The sequence below is a fragment of the Caretta caretta genome, chromosome 27, assembly GCF_965140235.1.
Source record: "Caretta caretta isolate rCarCar2 chromosome 27, rCarCar1.hap1, whole genome shotgun sequence".
Lineage (NCBI taxonomy): Eukaryota > Metazoa > Chordata > Testudines > Cheloniidae > Caretta > Caretta caretta.
In genome coordinates, this window is record NC_134232.1 from 8,861,818 (window position 1) to 8,881,074 (window position 19,257).

General features: G+C 57.5%; 1 protein-coding gene across 7 annotated transcripts in view; it reads left to right on the top strand.

Annotated features, from left to right (window-relative positions):
* Positions 1-19,053, top strand: part of MPP2 (MAGUK p55 scaffold protein 2) — a 46,184-nt gene extending 27,131 nt beyond the window's left edge. For all 7 annotated transcript variants that reach the window (XM_048830164.2, XM_048830166.2, XM_048830165.2 and 4 more), the window contains 8 exons: positions 122-349; positions 7,145-7,276; positions 8,338-8,443; positions 8,784-8,852; positions 9,041-9,202; positions 10,337-10,539; positions 11,118-11,246; positions 12,461-19,053. In XM_048830164.2, coding sequence (XP_048686121.1) covers positions 122-349; positions 7,145-7,276; positions 8,338-8,443; positions 8,784-8,852; positions 9,041-9,202; positions 10,337-10,539; positions 11,118-11,246; positions 12,461-12,637 — 1,206 coding nt within the window. In that variant the 3' untranslated portion in view covers positions 12,638-19,053. The remainder of the gene's footprint in view (positions 1-121; positions 350-7,144; positions 7,277-8,337; positions 8,444-8,783; positions 8,853-9,040; positions 9,203-10,336; positions 10,540-11,117; positions 11,247-12,460) is intronic.
* Positions 19,054-19,257: the final 204 nt, after the last annotated feature.

Consider the following 19,257-nt stretch of genomic DNA (forward strand, 5'->3'; position numbering starts at 1 on the left):
CGGGGAGGCGATGGGGTGCAGCAATGGGCCCAGCTGCGGCTCCAGGGCTCCCCATGAGTCCCCGGGGGCCTGGCTATGGCAGGGCCGGGCGCTGAGGTGCATGCCCCCCCTCCACCCGCAGGGCGTGACCTTCCGGGTGGAGCGGGGCGAGCTGGTGGTCGCCCGCATCCTGCACGGCGGCATGATCGACCAGCAGGGCCTGCTGCACGTGGGCGACGTCATCAAGGAGGTGAACGGCAAGGAGGTGGGCAACGACCCCAAGGTGCTGCAGGAGATGCTGAAGAACGCCACCGGCAGCGTGGTCCTCAAGATCCTACCCAGTTACCAGGAGCCTCCCCCGCCCCGGCAGGTAGGGCCCCCGCTCGGGTACGTGGGGGTGTGACGGTCCCCAGGGTGCGATCCGGACTGCCGAACTGAGATGCCTTTTATGCTGCTTTGCTGGTGAGCAGCCGCTCCTGGCCCGTGAACACACAGCCTCCAGCGTGTGACACGCTCCCAGCGAAACCCTGCAGAGTGCTACTAGCCAGCCACTCATGAATTACACCGCGGGAGAACACCAGGACATTGCCAGCCCCAGACTTTCCCCGAGAAACGTGCCCGGTCTCTACTGCCCGGCCCGCTCACCCTGCAGCACAAGCTCCCCGAAAGTCCGTCATTTCGTCAAAGGAAAATAATATGCGCGCATCTTGGTATCGTCCCCCAAAGACGCTGGTTTAGATTGAACAGTAAAACGAATTGATTAACTATAGAAAGGTGATTTTAAGTGATTGCAAGTCATGAGGCATAAGAGTCAGAAGGGGTTACAAAGGAAAATAAAGAGAGAACAATGCCAGCTCATGTCCAAGCTTAGCAAGTGAAAGGAGCTGAAAAGCAAAAGGGGTTTTTCTCACCCCAAGCTTACAGCAGAGAGACGGTAAGAAGGGGAGTGAAGTCAGGTGTTTTCCTCCCTTTTCTGTAATTCAATTTCATGGGCTAGAAACGTCCTGGCTGAGTCACGGTGACGCAGCGTCTGCTGTGGACGTGACGTTTAAACCGTCCCGATGATTGAATGTGAATTTCTTGTTTCCCTCTCCCGCCCCCTGCTGGAGAATAGCTGCTTGAGTAGGTAATAGTGGGGGCCAATGTGGCTTTGTCTCTGAAAAACTGGTCTGGGCCTGCTTTTCTTTAACTTGGAGCATGTCAGAGTAACGTTATACAGTGGAATCTTATAACTTTCCCTTCAATATTGATACACACGTTTTACCGGCACAATAATGTTCAGCAGATTATGAGTTTTCAAATACCTCAGAAGGTATACTTTGGGGGAGGGATAGCTCAGTGGTTTGAGCATTGGCCGCTTAACCCAGGGTTGTGAGTTCAATTCTTGAGGGGGCCATTTAGGGACCAGGGCAAAAATTGGGGATTGGTCCTGCTTTGAGCAGGAGGTTGGGCTAGATGACCTCCTGAGGTCCTTTCCAACCCTGATATTCTATGATTCTTTGTACAACATTTATCATAGTCCTGTGAACATGGGGTGCAGGCTGTCACAGGGGTTTATGCACTGCACCCCCTCTTTACACCATGCCTGGGTACATGGGGCATATGCACCCCCTGTTTATAACCCCTCCTCGGGTGCCTGAGAAACATATGTTGCTGTACCTCATTATAAATCTCCATGTGCCTGCCCTTCTCTGCTCCTCCTCCCCACCCCGGTCTGCCCCCAGCCGGGGAGCGTTCCGCGAGAAGGCCAGCAGGGAATTTGTGCGCGGATGCCTTGGGCAGGGAGCTGGAAGAATTTAATAAGCAGCTGTCAGCTCAATGTGCTCAGCGGCGTAATAGAGCTGGACCAAATGTGCCCCGGGCGCCGGCCTCTCTTGCCTTCCCCAGCTGCAGGGGCCTCTGGATAAACCCAGGGGAGGGGCCGACAGCTGACTGGATTCTCCTTGGGGTGTGGGCTGTGCTCCGGGCTCTCTTTTGGGAATGGGGGTGCTCGGTGACACCCCAGCGGCAGCTCAGTGCTCATTGTTCTGGCCAGTTTGAGTCAAGACTTCCCATCACCTGCTCCCTCAGTCCCAGACCTCTCGGGCGCCGTGGGCTTGTGTCTGACTCCGGGAGGTGGGGTGGATAGGTGTGTAGGGGTGTGATTGCTAGTGTCTTTGCGGTGTGCTCCCCCTGGAACGTGTGTTTGCCTGTTGGCTCCCAAGTCTAGGTACACGCTGGCTATGTGACCCTGGGACAGCCCCACCCCCACTCTGTGCCTCAGTTTCACCATGTGTAACAGGGAGATGACGATACATATGCAGGCTTGTGTGTGTGGTGTATATAGGTAGGCCTGTGTGTGTAGTTGTGTAGTATAGATGTGGGCCTGTGCGTGTGCATGTGTGTAGTTGTGCAGTACATATGCAGGTGTATGTGTGTGTATCTGTGTATATATAGGGGGCCATGTGTGCAGCTGTGTGGTATAAATGTGGGCCATGTATGTGTGTGTGTGTGTTATACGAAGACCTGTGTGTGCAGCTGTGTGGTATATATGAAGGTGTGTATGTGAGTGTAATATGCAGGCCTGTATGTGGTTGTGTGTGAAGCTGTGGAGTATATATGAAGGCGTGTGTGTGTGTGTGTGTAATATGAAGGCCTGTATGTGGTTGTGTGTGTGTGTGTAGCTGTGGACTATATATGAAAGCGCCCGTGTGTTTCCCTGCTGGGTTGTTGCTGTCTGTCTGTCTGTGCTGGATTTGGTGGCAGATAATCCCATTCGTGGGAGGGGTGTGTATGTGTGTTTACCTCTCTAATCCCCCAGCTCTCCCCCCCAGGAGAATTTCCTTGTCCTAGCAGCTCTGATAACCCCTCCCTTCCTGGCCATGCTCCTGCCAGGGTGGGCGGTGGGCTCTGCACAAGGGCTGCCCGGGCCTGTGCCCGTGAGAGCCACAGGACCCGGGAGTTGGCTGGTGTTGGGATCACACCCCACGGAAGGCAGTGACTGTGGGCAGATGGCAGCAAAGGCCGTGGTGCGAGCTCCCCGACAGGGGAGGGAGGGACAGAGCAGGGGTGTGCGTATGTGAGGCTAAATGCGGCCCCCCAAAAGAGGCAATTATAGGCGGGAGCTGTGGGAACTTGACCCCGAACTCCCACAGTTCACTGAGAGCGGGGATGGTACCCCACAAGCCGCTGCAAAAATTTCCCACAAGGCCGTGCACCAGGTAGTGGCGCCGGGGACACTGGGACCCCCACCCACAGTGCCATGCGGCTTTCCCCCATGCAGCGTGGCTCTGCGAGGACGCCCTGCACCGGCAAAGGCAGCCGGACGTGAACAGGCTCTGCCGAGGGAGTGCTAGAGGGTTTCCCGGGGTAGCTGTACCAGCCTGCCCTTTCCAGCAAAGCCCTTAGCGAACACGCTTTAACATCCTAGCGTAGCCTGGGCAAGTTGTGATTCACCGTGTGCTTGCCCATCCTCTCACCAGCCTAGGTGGCCGAGGCTGTGTATCTTGCCCAGGGCTTGTCGAGACCGCTTCCGTACCTGGTTCCCCGTTAACTCCAGGTAGTTAACGGGTCTGGGAAGACAAGTGCGGACTTTCCCCGCTTCTTAGATCCAGCCTGCACGGGTTCTGTCCCTTCCCTCCGGTACAGAATGGACGCTGGTTGCCGAGGTGAAACATCTGGGGAGTGGCAAGTCTGGCTTTCACAAATGTGGTCACAGAAGTAAAAAAAAAGACAAGCTCTCAGGGGCATGTGAGTGGAGCCTTGGGACACCTAGACCCGTGGTTCTCAACCCAGACCCAGACTACTCACTCAATGCCAGCATGGGGATGTCTGCCCGAGCTGGAAATGACAGGGCTTCTAGGATGATCTGAGGAATGGAAAACTTGTCTTATGAAAGGAGACTCAAGGAGCTTGGCTTGTTTAGCCTAACTAAAAGAAGGTTGAGGGGAGATATGATTGCTCTCTATAAATATATCAGAGGGATAAATACCGGAGAGGGAGAGGAATTATTTAAGCTCAGTACCAATGTGGACACAAGAACAAATGGATATAAACTGGCCACCAGGAAATTTAGACTAGAAATTAGACGAAGGTTTCTAACCATCAGAGGAGTGAAGTTTTGGAATAGCCTTCCAAGGGAAGCAGTGGGGGCAAAAGATCTATCTGGCTTTAAGATTAAACTCGATAAGTTTATGGAGGAGATGGTATGATGGGATAACATGGTTCTGGTAATTAAATATTCATGGTAAATAGGCCCAATGGCCTGTGATGGGATATTAGATGGGGTGGGATCCGAGTTACCCAGGAAAGAATTTTCTGTAGTATCTGGCTGGTGAATCTTGACCATATGCTCAGGGTTTAGCTGATCGCCATATTTGGGGTTGGGAAGGAATTTTCCTCCAGGGCAGATTGGAAGAGGCCCTGGAGGTTTTTCGCCTTCCTCTGTAGCATGGGGCATGGGTCACTTGCTGGAGGATTCTCTGCTCCTTGAAGTCTTTAAACTACAATTTGAGGACTTCAATAGCACAGATATAGGTGTGAGGTTTTTTGCAGGAGTGGTGGGTGAAATTCTGTGGCCTGCGTTGTGCAGGAGGTCAGACTAGATGATCATAATGGTCCCTTCTGACCTAAATATCTATGAATCTATGACACTCTGGCTGCAGGGTAGACGTTCCCTGATTGAGCCCGTGGGCTGGGTGGGGAAAGTGGGGCCCTGCTCGGCCCTGATTCATGCCCTGTGGGCTTTGCACTGGGCCAACTCCCGCCCCTGTGTCAGGAACTGCAGCCAGCTCTGCTCCGTGACCCCGGCTCTGCATCCGGCCCGGGGCTGCCCCAGGAACCGTGTGGCGTATGTCGGGGCAGGGCTGGGCCCAACGAAAGGGTTTCAGAGGCGCTGAGCACCCCCCGCTCCCATTACAGAGGCTGCATGGCCTCCCCTGGGTGGTGGCCGCAGGAAGTGCTATCCAGGTGGGGAAACTGAGGCACGTGCATGTGTGTCTGAGAGACTTGCTCAGAGTCACACCAGGAGTCGATGGCAGGGCTGGGAAGAGAGCCCAGCAGTTATTGGCACAGCGGGAGAGGAATTTAAGGGGTTGCTGAGGAAGGCATGGGGGGGGCAATACATTTAAGGGGTGGGCAGAGCAGGCATGGCAGGGGGTTGAATTTGGGGTTGGCTGGGGCAGGCACTGTGTGTGGGGGGATGAATTTAAAGGGGGGCAGGCATGGTGGCAGGGGTGGGAGGGAAATTTAGGGGGATCATGGCCTGCTCCTCCAGGCAGCTCATCTTCCCTTCTAGTCTGTATCCAAGACATTATTCCAGCACTGCCTGCCGCACCCCGCTTCAGCCTGATCGCCTGGCCCCTGCCAGCCGATGCCAGGCAGGAACTGAACTGGGGTGGCGGGCATGGGGGCAGAGCTGCTCGATGCAGACAGGAGCACGTCACCTGCCTTTAACTCTCCGGACACATTTCTCCCCCGGTTGAGGACAAAGCAGAGCCTGTCAGCCGGCCCTGGCATCTGCTCTCTTGGCGCCATGCGCCGCGGGGCCCGGGCGCTGAAAGGAGCCTGGCAGCGAGGGGGCAAGCAGGAGATGAGCTGATCTCCAGTCCCTGTGTCTCCATTTGCTATTTGGAGCTTGTCTTGGCTTGTTACCTCACAGTGGGGAGCAGGGCAGAGTCCCCCTCCACCCCTGCTCCAGGCGGGGCTCACCCATGCCCACCCCTCTACCCCTACTCCTGATGGGGCTCTCCTGGCCCCTCTCCACATCTGCTCCCTGTGGGGGTCCCACCTCCACCCCAGATCCCAGCGGTGCTTCCCCGGCCCCCCCTCCACCGCTGCTCCTGGCGGGGCAAGCTCAGGGGTCAGTTACGCTCGGCTCTCGCCCTTCCAAGGTTTTCTTTGCAGCCATAACAGCGAGCCTGAGACTCTTTGTCATCAATAGCCGAGAGTCTGGGGAGCGATGGAGGGGCCTGGCTGTGCCCCCCCTGCAAGCACCCCATGGCCTGCACATGGGGAGTTGACGGAGGCTTTAGCTGGAGGTCTGTCCGAGTCATCTAGTTGGACTCTGTGGGCCAAAGGCGTTATTGTAACCCAGTCACTGCCCAGCATTAACCAGCGTCAGACTCGGGTCAGGTTTGGTGTCCAGAGACGTCAGCCGGTCAGTCCCAGGGCAAACCCCCACTGGAAACCCTAGGCACTCTTTATTAAAGGGACAGAAAAGACGCATTTGAAGAGTCAGGTTTGAAGGCAGGCTTTCGCTTTAACAGCCTCCAGTGTTCCCTTGAGCTGGGGAGAGTTTCCTAAGGACAAGGCCCCGGGTCTGACAGTCTCCGGGATGGTATTCAAGAGGGTGATTACCGTCCCGTCCGGGGCCAACAGGAGAAGTTGGTGGGGATGGGCTGGTTAAAATCCGCTCCCCTTTCTCAGAAGACAAGCCAAGACAAACACAAAAGGAGAGAGGAAAGCACAGCAAAGCTGGAAAACGCAGCTTCTCTCTATGGTGTCGACTTCACTTGCAACCTCGTGACTGGAGAAAAACAGGCCGGGCACGTGGTCTGGTCAGGCGCTCCGAGGCCTGGGACACTTGTAGCCACGTGGGGCTGTTTCAGGCATTGCTGTTAATGGCCTCTTTCTGATCTCAGCAGTCTTGGCCCGCTAAGCCAATCTCTTATGAGACAGAAGGCACCGGAGAGAGGAGAAAGAGACGGGAATCAATTTGTCTCCAAAATTCTTTCTTACACACCCCAAAAGGGAGCGGTGGGTGGAATATCTCACCCCCATCGTTATTGGGTCCACCAATTAGGCCTATTATCCGACACCCTGATTTTGGTTCATTGATTTCTGGCCCTCGGCTCCTCTTGTTCACCAGGCATAACTGTGACCCCTTCCTTGAGTGAGAGCTGGAGGCTGTTTTATCTGGTCTGTCAGTCTGTCTTGCATTCGGACCTGGCTCTTGACGATGGAGCTCACGAGCAGGGTCTGTTGTCTCGCCGCTCCCGGCTCCAGCCCGTGCCAGGGACCGGGGAAATGGGAATTCTCCGGGCTGGATTTCCAGGCGCTCGGCACTGCCCAGCGGGGCCTGGATTTTCCAAAGAGCTCGGCTCTCAGTTCAGGAACCGGGAGCCCCAGGACGGCAAGGGCCCCTCAGCTCTCCCTGCCTGGGGCTGACCCTGCGCTCTTCCCATAGGTGTTTGTGAAGTCCCACTTTGACTACGACCCGGCCAGTGATAACCTGATCCCCTGCAAGGAGGCAGGGTTAAAATTCACTGCCGGGGACCTGCTGCAGATTGTCAACCAGGACGACCCCAACTGGTGGCAGGTGAGGACAGCTGGGTGGCCCCGAATCCCCCACCGCTTGGCAGTACCCAGGCCTGGGTACTGCCTTGCACCCTGGGATGGCTTGGATGGGGGGGATGGGTTACTCAGGTGGGGAGGGTCATGCCACATGGAACACCCCCATCCCCAAGGCACGGAGTGGCTGGCGAGGGGACCCCATGGTCACTGCTGGTTTGGTCGATGGGATGGCGCTGAGGGCAGTCAGCGAGCTCAGCGGCAGCCGGCTGGAGGGTGAGGGTCTGGGGATGGGGGCTGTGGGTGGCCGCTGGGCAGGGGCCTCCTGGGGTGGGGGCTGTGAGTGGCCCCATAGTGGGGAGAGGCGCGTTTGGAGATGGGGCTGTGGTGATAGGGCTGTGGGTGGCCACAGGGTGTGGGGGGTATGGGGATGGGGCTGTGGGTGGCCTCAGGGTGTGTGTGGGGGTGTGGAGATGGGGCTGTGGGTGGCCCTGGGGTGGTGGTGGGGGGCTGTGGGGATGGGGCTGTGGGTGGCCCCGGGGTGGTGGTGGGGGGCTGTGGGAATGGGGTTGTGGGTGGCCCCGGGGTGGTGGTGGTGGTGGGGCTGTGGGGATGGGGCTGTGGGTGGCCCCAGGGCGGGTGGGGGGCTGTGGTGATGGGGCTGTGAGGCGGCTTCAGGGCAGGTGCGGCTGTGGGGAAGGGGCTGTGGGTGGCCCCAGGGAGGTGGTGGTGGGGGGCTGTGGGTGGCCCCAGGGTGGTGGGGGGGCTGTGGGGATGGGGCTGTGGGTGGCCCCAGGGTGGTGGTGGTGGTGGGACTGTGGGTGGCCCCAGGGTGGTGGGGGGGCTGTGGGGATGGGGCTGTGGGTGGCCCCAGGGTGGTGGCACGGGGGCTGGGGGGATGGCACTGTGGGTCGTCCTTGGAGGGGGTTGGAAATGGGGGTGTGGGTGGCCCTAGGGCAGGGGTGCTCCAGAGGGTGGAGGCTGCAGGGGGCCCCTGGTGCGGGCCGTAAGGGGCCCCAGTATGCCAGGCTGGACGGGCGGTGGCTATGGGGACTCTGGCTGGCTCACCGGGCCTGGGTGCCGTTTCAGGCCTGCCACGTGGAGGGCGGCAGCGCCGGCCTCATCCCGAGCCAGCTGCTGGAGGAGAAGCGGAAGGCGTTTGTGAAGCGCGACCTCGAAGTCCCCCCCACATCTGGTAGGAGGCCCCCACGGATGCCCCAGGCTGGCCCCAGTGCACGCAGGGCCCTGCTCCCCATCTCAAGAGCGTGGCAGGGGAGCCCTGCTGCCCAAACCCTCCCTGCTCCCTACGGCCAGGGCCCTGAGCCAGGCTAGTGCCCAGCCTGGTGGCCAGTGCCCGCAGGAGGCTGATGCGCCCCCACAAACCCTGGCTGTGTCCTAGGGGTTTGCAGTGGCCCTGCCCTGGGGAATATCTCCAGCCAGGCCAGCACCCCGATCCCTGCTGGGGTTGCCTGTGGCAGCATCTGATTCCCGCTGGGCTTGCCCACGGCTGAATGAGTCCGTTCTGCTCTCGGCAGGTGCCCTGTGCGGCAGCATCAGTGGGAAGAAGAAGAAGAGGATGATGTACCTGACCACGAAAAATGCGGGTGAGTGCCCCAGGCTGCCCAGGCCCTGTGCAGGCATCCCCCTCCTCCTCCTCCTGGGCCGGCTCTTGCCCCGAATCCCAAAATTATCCTTCCCCCTTCCACCCCGTCCCCTGCGCCGGCGGGGCTGGGCACACGCTGCCCCGTCCCCATATCAGCGCTGACTGTTTTCTCCTCCCCATCCGGCCCAGAGTTTGACCGGCATGAGCTGCTGATCTACGAGGAGGTGGCCCGCATGCCCCCGTTCCGCAGGAAAACCCTGGTGCTGATCGGGGCCCAGGGCGTCGGGCGACGCAGCCTCAAGAACAAGCTGATCATGTCGGACCAGGCCCGCTACGGGACCACCATCCCGTGTGAGTAAAGACTCTGCCCCCTGGAGCCAGTGCTAACCCCGATGTGCACCCTGATCTCTTTTCCCTAATCTGACCCCTGCTCCAGAGGGGGCTGGGGCTGACTGTGCCACGTGGCCTGGCCTCACGTGACTCACGCCTCTGGGTCCTCTTAGCGTGCTCTGCGGCCAGCTGGTGTGGGCATCCCTGCCCCACGCACGGCCGGCCTTAGGGGATGCACATGGAGGTTTGGAATGAAGGCACCCGGAGCGCTGGGCAGGGCAGGCTGGGGGAGCCCTAGAGCTGTCAGGTCCTGGGGACGAAAAGTCCCTGCCCCGTCCTTCAGCACAGGGTCTGGAGAGCCAGCCAGGCAGACTGTGGAGAATCACCTGTGATCCTAATTGACCAGAGGTGAGGGCCAGGTAAGCCTGTTTGTGATGGAGCAGCACCCCCTGGTGAGGAAACGTCCACCCTGCACCTCATCTGCCTTCCATCCACGTCCCTGCGGAAGGGACGGGCTCTGTGGCAGGAGGGAGGGGTGGGGGGCAAGATACCTGCCCCGCCACAGGCAAGACCCGTTGCCTTGAACCCCCATGAGTCCTCCACTTGTGGAACGTGGGGTGTGTCTGCCCCTTGAATTTCAGGATCCTGCTGCTGCCAGATGGGCTGCAGACGACAAAGCACCCCGAGGGGGGTGCAGTGGGACGGGCTGCTCTAATCTCCCCATAAGCGTTTGGAAATCAAACGAGCTGTCCCTGAGATCACAAGGCAGGACTTGGCTTCCGACACTGATGCACCGTTCAGCCGGGTGGCAGCTGGATCCGCAGTTTCCCAAAGTTTGTGGGTGTTTGGGCTTGTGGTTCTGGCTCAGCCCAGTGTAGGGAGACGGGCCAGCCACACAGCAAGGGCTGGGGACTGGTTCCCAAGTTTTGGATGATGATTTTGATTCAAGCTGATCACCCAGCTTGATCCCACAGTTGAGGGGTGTCTGGACCTGGGCTTCTGGTTCTGCCCATTACAGGGAAGATCCCAGAGCTGGGCACAGGCTCTCTGGGTTCCCGGAGTTGGGGGGTGTTTGGGTCTGAGGTTCCGGTCCGGTCCCCTCGCCGGTCGTTCTGTAACTCACGCTCACCGTGTTATTCCTGTGCCCCTTGGCAGACACTTCGCGGAAGCCCAAGGATCATGAGAGGAACGGCCAGGTCTACTGCTTCATGTCGCGGGGGGAGATGGAGGCGGACATCAAGGCTGGCCGCTACCTGGAGCATGGGGAGTACGAGGGGAACCTCTACGGCACCAAGATTGACTCCATCCACGAGGTGGTGGAGTCCGGCAAGATGTGCATCCTGGATGTGAACCCGCAGGTTCGCGCTACGGGGACAGGCCCAGCTGGGAAGCCCCTAGTTATACTAGAGGGGAGGTTAGGGCTCTGGCTTGAAGCTCTGGAGGACAGCCACCTCTCGGGCAAAGCTGAGGCAAGCTTCCCCTGTACTCACCCCAGCCACCTGTCCCAGCCCTGACTGGGAGGGGAGCGCAGTCCAGGGCCCACTGAGTACCAGGCCTCTCTGCTGAGCCTGATCGCACACCTAGCGGGTGGTGCCCACAGGCAGGGGAAGGGCCCCTGCCCAAAAATGCAACTGATAAGACAAATGGTGTGAGGGGAAACTGAGGCACAGAGCAGGTCAATGACAGAGCCAGGAGCAGAACCCAGGTCTCCTGGTTCCCAGCCGTGTGGCCTACCCATTGGGAAACACTGTCTCCCCACGGCTATAGCTGGTAACACCTTTTGGTCGCTACCCGCCAGGGCTGGATCTGAGCAGTGGGAAAAAGCTCTGGGTCCCATTCCCAGCACCCCGGCTGCATGGTCCCCCTTCACGCCTGTCCCCTTTGGAAGCTCGCTGGTCCTAGGTCCGCACTGACAGCCTGGCTCTGTGTTACCCAGGCGGTGAAGGTGCTGAGAACGGCTGAATTCGTCCCCTACGTGGTCTTCATCGAAGCCCCGGACTACGAGACACTCCGAGCCATGAACAAGGCGGCGCTGGAGAGCGGTGTGGCCACCAAGCAGCTCACGGTGAGTCCACGCCAGCCCCGTACCCCCACAGAGTGCAACCAGAGCAGGGGGTCAAACCCCCTTTCCCCCACACGGTGCCACGAGACATTGGGGTCATAGGGCCTTCCCTGATCACCTGGCCCATGCCATGTCCTTGGCCCACATGACCCAGGGTGGCTGAGCTGTGGCAGGCCCGGGTTCCACGGGGCGTGCCCCTGTATGCACACGGCTCTGTCCACAAGTACATGTGCGACATGCACTGGGATCGGGGCTTGCTCCCCTGTTGGTTCTTCCTGGTGGCCTTAATGGCCCCTTTAGAGGCAGGCGCTCAGCGCTTCCCCATCCAGCGCCTCCCTGAACGCGGCCACAGTTTGGACTCTCCATCCGGAGGGGTCAGCAGGGAGATCTCCTCGCCAAGTGCACGGTGCGGTCCGTTCCCAGAGCCGCCCAGGAGAGCTGGGCTGTTCCCCCGACCCGCTCTGATGGCTAGCATGGCGGGTGTCCTATGCAGCGTCTGCTGCTGGCCTCCAGGGAATGGCAGGCTGGCCCCACCTGCTCCCACCAGCCAGGCTGCGGCGAAGCAGGGGTGGGCTGGCGTGGGCAACCCCTGGGGGAAGACGAAAGGAGGGCAGGGGGCCATGGTGGGGATTCGCCAGCCCGTGCTGAGTGCAGTGCCGCAGCATGGTGCTAGAGGGCACTGTGCTGCCCCAGCTGCCAATCATTACATTTCCCATGGATGCTTTTTGCACGTGGGCCCCCTCGTGCCTGGCGCTGTCCCTGCCCCTAGAATCTTTCCGGGCTTATAATTGATCATATTCTGCCTCCTTCAGTCCTCCATCTGTCTTCAGCTGATTACGGGATCCGTCTTCATATCCTGTCCCAAAGAGCTGAGTAGCATTTCTGGGTGGCCGTTCCAACTGCGGCCATGCCCCTCCCCACAGGTAGCCGCATCTCCGCTCTAGGATCTCTGTATAAAAGGCTGCCACGCTCCACCCCAGAGGTAGATGCCTCTTAGTCCTGGGATCCCCGTACCGACAGCTTGCTGCGCTCCTCACCAAAGGTGGCTGCATCCCGGGGGTGGGGTGAAACGAGCCCTGCGTCGTTTGCACCTCTGCTTACCTTTGCAAAGCTCTTTTGGGACCCCCCCGGCCCCCTGGAGGCGTGTGCTCTTTACCCCTGTGCGCAAAGCTCTGGGGCAAGGCTAACGGGCAGCATCCGTGCTTGTGTCTGGGCAGGAGGCGGATCTGAAGCGGACGGTGGATGAGAGCTGCCGCATCCAGCGTGGCTACGGCCACTACTTCGACCTCAGCCTGGTCAACGACAACCTGGAGTGGACATTCCAGCAGCTGCAGGAGGCCCTGGAGAGGCTGCGCGCAGAGCCCCAGTGGGTCCCTGTCAGCTGGGTTTACTAGGACGCTGGGAGCGAAGGCCTCCCCACCCTGCCCCCACGCGGAGGGCACTGCCGACCCGCCTCCCCTCCGCCCTCCCTCCTGCACAAACCACGACGTCTCAAAGCCAAGGAACCCGGATCCCCTGCCTGCGTCCCAGGCCTGTCTTCGGGGGAGCTGCAGCCCGAGACAGGTCGCGTCCCCCCAAGGGCAGGCGCTAACTGGAGCTGCCAGTAGGGCGTGGGGAGGCAGGGAACTGGGTGCTTATTGAACATCCCCTTCCCCCTCCCCCTGAGTTTTAACCAACTTTGCCAGAGTTAGAGAGTTTCTTGTAGACATTCCCGAGGGGCACCCCCAGTGGAGAACCCTTCTCTGCCCTGGACACGTGGCTGGGGGGCAGTGGCCCCCCATGTCCTTCCAGGAAGGGCTAGGGTGGCCATGGGGAGGGTTGAGAGAGCAGCCCAAGGCGGGGCCGTGCCCAGGACACTAAACACAGCCTCTTCAGTGCCCGGAGTGGGCACTGGGTCCCCCTTCAAGCCAGCCCCAGGGCTGTGCCCGGGGCCAGATCCCGGCAGCTGGCAGAGGGAGGTGGGCATGAGGAAGGCAGCGTGAAGTGTGCCGCAGGAGGCGCACAGAGCTGGGGATGCCAGCTGGCACCTCCCTCCATCCCTGCGCGTTCTCCCTTTTTCACCCAGCTGCCCGCTCCATGCCCAGGCTGCATCCCCCTTCCCGGTCCTGAGCTGCCCTCTCTGTGCAGAGGTGCCTGGCATCACCTCCAGCAGCTCCCTGGAGCAGCTTGGGGCATCTCTCCTCACTGGCCTAGGCCAGGGGAAATCCCAATAGGGACCAACCGGCTCAGGAACAGGGATGTTCCTGGCCATCTTTCTTCATCGTTCCCCACTGGGCCAGCGGGGTGGGGACGAGGGTGCAGCAGGGCGGGTTCGGAGCCCATCACCTCCCTGGGCTAGAGCATCAGATTCTCCCTTAACCCGTGTCTGGGGTTCGGGGCAGGAGGCGTGTCCACCAGGGAAATGAGCTTGGTGGGCTCAGTGGGCTTCTTGGATCAACCGTAGAGACTAACTCACTAATTCCCCACCGTGAATCCACAGCTGCTCCCCAGCAAAGACTGATGAGTTATTTCAGGGCTGGCTGGCTGCAGGGGCAGAATTTCCGAGGAAATTACTGGCCAGTTTGGTGCCGCGGGAGAGATCAGTCCTGTCCCAGGACGACAGGCGCACCTTAGCGAGCCCAGTCCAAAAATCGGCATGGTTCCGATGCCCTACCTGAAAGAGACGAAGCCACCACATGCCCTGCCTCACCTGCTCCCACAGAAAACCCGTGATGGATTCGTCCGGAGTGGGCCACCGCTCTGGATGACCCAGAGCAGAAGGAATCTTCTGGGGAGATCTGCACCAAGCAAATGCACAGCTATCTCACTGCCGAAAATTCAGCTCAGTTTACAGACCCATCCCCCGCCTTCTGGCTCCGAACCGGATAGATTATTCCCCCCTCCCAATTTGAACTTTTGCAAATGTCCCAGCGATGGTCAGAAAAGCTGCCCGACTTCCCCCCCAGCTTAGAGTCTGTGATTGTGGTGGTATTGAAGGGGAATTGCGGCACCTCTGGAAATCAATAGCTTTAAGGTCCAAATGGTTGAAGGAGGCACCCTTGAGGAGGGTCTTGTTACATCCCTGGTGTAGGACACAGGACATCTGGTGTAGGACACAGGACATCTTGATTCCCTGCTCTGCTTCAGCCTCCTGGGCAAGTCACTTAATTGCTCAGTGCCTCAGTTTCCCCACCTGTCCAATAAGGTTAAATTAATAATACCCCACACTGAGAATACATCTGTTATTGTAGGTGAGGCCCTCAGATACTTTGGGGATGTGGTGGAAGCTAGAGAGTTAAGTAACATAAATACTTTTGAGGCTCTGGACCACAGACCTCAACTGTAGGTTTTAGGATTTATAAAGTGACAGCAAAATAAAATAAAAACCATAATGATTGGATAGGTGGAACCAGCCAGGGGCATCACTAGATATCAGGTAAGGGGGGTAATTGCCACCGCCAGACCTCGGTTCGCCCACCCCAACTTTTCATAGGTCTATCGGCTCCACTTTTTGCCTCCTGCCCCAGCTTTGCAGGATAGAAGTGATCACATATAATGTTCTATATGCTAATGCAACTTTGCCCCGCTCCTGGAATTTTTCTGAAATGGTGCCTCTGGAGACAGTCAGCAAAATCCAGGTCCGGGGGGATCCTCAAAACATGGGGCCAGCCCGCTCTGCGGTTTAGGGTCATACCTGATGCATTGCTCAAAAACCATTAGAACAAAGATCAGTAAGAGTAGGAGGGTTGTGTGTGGACAGTGGACAGCCCGCAAACAAGCTGCCTGCCTGGGTGCGAGAGCCGAGGCGGGAAGGACAGGTGCCTTCTGATCTGATCACCAGACAGGTTTGTTAGTAACCCGGTGGGGTGGGGGGTATTTATTTGTTTTCTTGGTAATAACTTTTGTCTTGCGTATTTCTTTAGCCGAATCCACACGCAGACTTAACTGACCCCATCGAATATTAAAGCTAGCTGGTCCTGCCCTCCTCTTATTTACCTGCCACAGGCGATTTTAGCCCCAGGCCTCAGTTTCCCCCTGCGAGAATGGTGACGAAGTTGCCCTCCTTGGTCAAGCGCTTTGAGATCGACCGGTGCAAAGCTCTAGATAACAGCTGACTAGTACATCTCTGCAGTCCCTGGGAACTGCATGACATCGTTATAATTTCTGAAGCCATTAGAGGCCTCAGCTGAGATCAGGGCCCTGTTGTGGTAGGTGCTGTACATACACCGAGAGTCCCTGCCCTGATGGGCTTCCAGTCTCAATACACAAATGGTAGGAGGGGAAACTGAGGCACAAAGGGGTGGGGAAGTGACTTGCCCAAGGTGACTCAGGGAGTGCCGGGAATAGAATCTCTGGATACCTGGTCCAGTGGGCGATGCTGTCTCCTCTTGGCTTCAGTGGCGGCTGGGTCTTCTGACTCCCATCCACGGGGCCCCTGCCCACAAGTCCTTCCCTCCGCTCTGGAGTGCAGATTTCTGTGTGTCAACAACTACCTCAGGCCTCAGCTGCAGCAGGGCAAAGGCAGAGCCCTGGCCTTCGCTCGGGCAGGTAACCGAAGAAGGAGCTGTTTGCAGTTGTTTCCAAACGGCTTTATTTGCTGAGTTTTTTATCTTAAGGCAAAACTCCGTCTCCTGTTTCTAACCGGCCTGGCTGCAGTGTGCCCCTGGGAACCCAGACCCCTGGCATGCACAGGCCCCATGGCCGCCGGTGGATCTGGGACGCTTCCAGTTTTGGGTGCCTGACTTGGGATGACTGGGGCCTGGTTTCCACAGGTCTGGAGCAGTCATTGCTGTTGGTGTTGGTTCTGACCTCCCCCTCCTCCCACAATGTGTCTGTGGCCCCCATTATTCTGGTGTCAGAGACCCCACAAACTTACTGTATTTATCGCAAGTCAGGCACCCCAAATTTGGGGCCCCTTGTAAAAATTTGGGCCTTAAGTTCTTGTTTCTCAAATGGCCGGAGTTCCCCTTTAAAAGCAACTGTGGCTAGGGTCTCCCCTGCTGGTTGTCACTGTGTGTGTGTGGGGGGGGGCAGAGGGAGCCAGGGAGAGACACCCATTGGGAAGGGGTGATACCCCCCCAAATTCCAATGCAGATCCCCTTTGGGAGGGCGCTCTCCAAACTGTCCCTACTTCGGCTCAACGGACCGCCCTTCCTTACTATTAAAATGCCACCCCCCTGAGCTGCACCCCCCCTTTCTGTTCCCACCTTCACTGGGGGAGTGACCCCCAGGTCTCTTGCCAAGAACCCGTTCCACAGGGTGTATTTCCGTTGTAAGATAATAGCTATCACACAGAGGAGAGGATTAATGTCCCTTGTTTTAAAAAATGCTATTTATGTAAAGAAGAGAAACTGGCCGTATCCCTGTCTGTCGGGCAAAGCGGGGTAATGCAGGCATTGATCAAAGGTAATGGCCCAGCGGCAGGAAGGTGTTGGCCTCCCATTGCTCTGTGGGCCTGGCAGTAGAACGCCAGGCTCTGAAATCAGAGCGTTTTGGGGGGGTTATTTTTGGTTGGTTTTTAATGCTGGATTTACAGCCTGGCAGTTAGATTACCCAAAGGACTCAGCACCCAGCGGGAACCTGGCCCGCTGGGCAATTTGGTGGATTTGGCGCTTGGTGATCTGGGCCCAGAAAGTTCTGGTTTGGGGTGAATCAGTGCGACTTTTTGCCCCGGGGTCTGTTTTGCGTCTGTAGGTGACTGTGAGGTTGTGTGAGAGAATGGGGCTGTGTGGGGTGGGGTGTAAGTTTGTTTCCCTGTGTCTGTATGCAGGTGTGTGTGTGTGTGTGTTTGTCCCTATGAGTTTATGTCTCTGTGTCTGTACACACGGGGGTGTGTTTGTGTATGTGCATGTGTGCCTGTCAAACAATTGCCAATTCTTGCAATTTTATCACACGTTTCACACTGTTTGTTTATTAGTCAAATCCCCAGCTCCTGGAGTCAGGTGATTCTATGAGACTCTTAGCTTTTTTTAAAGTAAGTTTCTATCCCTCCTTGTTCACGGGGAAACTCTTGCAAACACAACCCTGAAAGGTGCCGACACCTTTTGACAACTAAAAATGATTATTTTTAAAGTCTCATGACTTTAACGCCAATCTCCTCTCTTTTCGGGGTTGGCCTGACGATTTTTTAACATTTGAGGTTGGCAACACTGATGCCCTCTCCTCCCGCTCCGTGTGTGCGCATGCGTGATGCATGTGTGCATGCAAATGGGCGCTGATGCGTGTGAACGTAGCTTCTGATGACGACTCACTCCATGTTAATGTTACATTTGCTTTATGGGGCTTAGCCAGGGATGGTGACTGACAGTTTTTCCCCTAACCCCTTTTCTGTCCCATGCTCTGTTTCCTATTGAAGGGTGGGATTAACTGGATCTAAAGACGATGTACATATTTCCTTCTGGATGTGTCACTAACATACACTATAGCGAATGATCCTGCACTGCCCCCATCAGCAAGAGAAATGGACGTGTTTGATCTCTGATTTCCACCGGTCTCTCCTAGTCCACTCCCGGCTCTGAGCTTCTCCATTAGTCTTCTTGAAACACACGCGTTTTTAATGGTTCCATGTAAATACTGAGCAACAGCGAGCTGGAAAAGGTTTTTTCCCCCCTTCTCTTTGTTTTTGGTGAATGGTGATAGTTCCCCTTCCCCTCCCTGGAATTGTCTATTTCTTAGACTTGTGTTTATTAGAGAGCTCAACGGTGTGATGTCCGTGTCGGGTCGGTGTTGCGTGTTAGAAGCCGGCTAATTTGGATTGTTTGTGCCCTGTTTACACCACGCTGCCCTCTATTCGTTGGAGCTGCCATGTTTTATGGTGGAATCTCTCCCTTTTTTTGTTTCTGAACCTGGGGGGATCCTGCTAGCCCCCCCGCCGCCTGGTCACCTCTGTGTGTATGTGCGCGCCCGGTGATCCTGACCCAAGGGGCGTGTGACGATTCTGGACCAGTGCTTGGCCAGGCTGTGATGCAGGGGCAAGACACCCCCCACTTTGCCAGGCAGCCTCCTTTTGCAGCAGGACCCACGAACCCTCCCACCAAGCAGGTCGAGGGCCTGATCCTGGGAGCTGCTGAGCTGCAGGTGGGAGGCGCTTGCCCCTCCATAGGCTTGAGGGGGGTTGAGGATGCTTGGGGCCTTAGCCTCCGGCAGCATTGGTTTGAAATGCCCCTTCTGGTGGGGGTGCCATGCCAAGATGGCTCTGGCTGATGGCTGGTTTGGTATGGGAGGGGGGTGACCAGTCAATGAGGCAGATGACATCAGGCCTGATTGCTGCCCCGAAAGGACCATTTTCAGGGCTATGGGGTGAGGTCAGGAGGGGAAGTCACATAGGTGCCCCCCCACCCCCCCCGGCCCCTCAGTGCTTCCAGCCCAGGCAGGCTGAGGGCCCTGGCCTGGGTGTAGATGACCTTGTGAGACCGTTTCTCTCCGGGGTGGGCATGGCCCCATGGAGCTTTCTGCCAGGTTGTGCCTAGTGGAGAGGCCGGGCGTCACTCGTTCCCTGTAGCCGGGGGCTGTGATGGGCTTTGCCAGCAGTGCCATTTTACACCAGGGGAGGAGCTGGCCCCTAATTTAAAACGTTAAGTCCCCCCTGGCCTCCCCTGTCTGTCGGTCCCTTCTCGTCCGATTGAACGAATGACAGTGACTTTTTTGTACTGACTCTTTTCTATTCCTAGTTACTTTCTGAGCTGGGTTGCTAGACGCTCAGAGCCCTGATGCTGTACATTTCTTTTATTTCTCGGTCGTGCGAGCTGATCCCATGTTCCTGCCGGTGAATGACTCCTTTTGTTACTTTTCAGTTACTTTTATTAAATTTAAAGCAAAAAAAAAAAAAAAATCCCTCACGCATGCTGGCTGTGTTGTTTTCATCTTGTCCTCCTTGGCGCAGGCATTTCAGAGGCATCCTCCAAGGAAGCCAAGTGAGTTACACTGTTGTAAAATGGGTGTGAGAGGAGAATTGGGCATTCTGTGCCTCAGTTTCCCCATCTGCATTAACAATACGGGCTGATCTCCTGGGGAGGTGAGACTGGAAAGGGTTCAA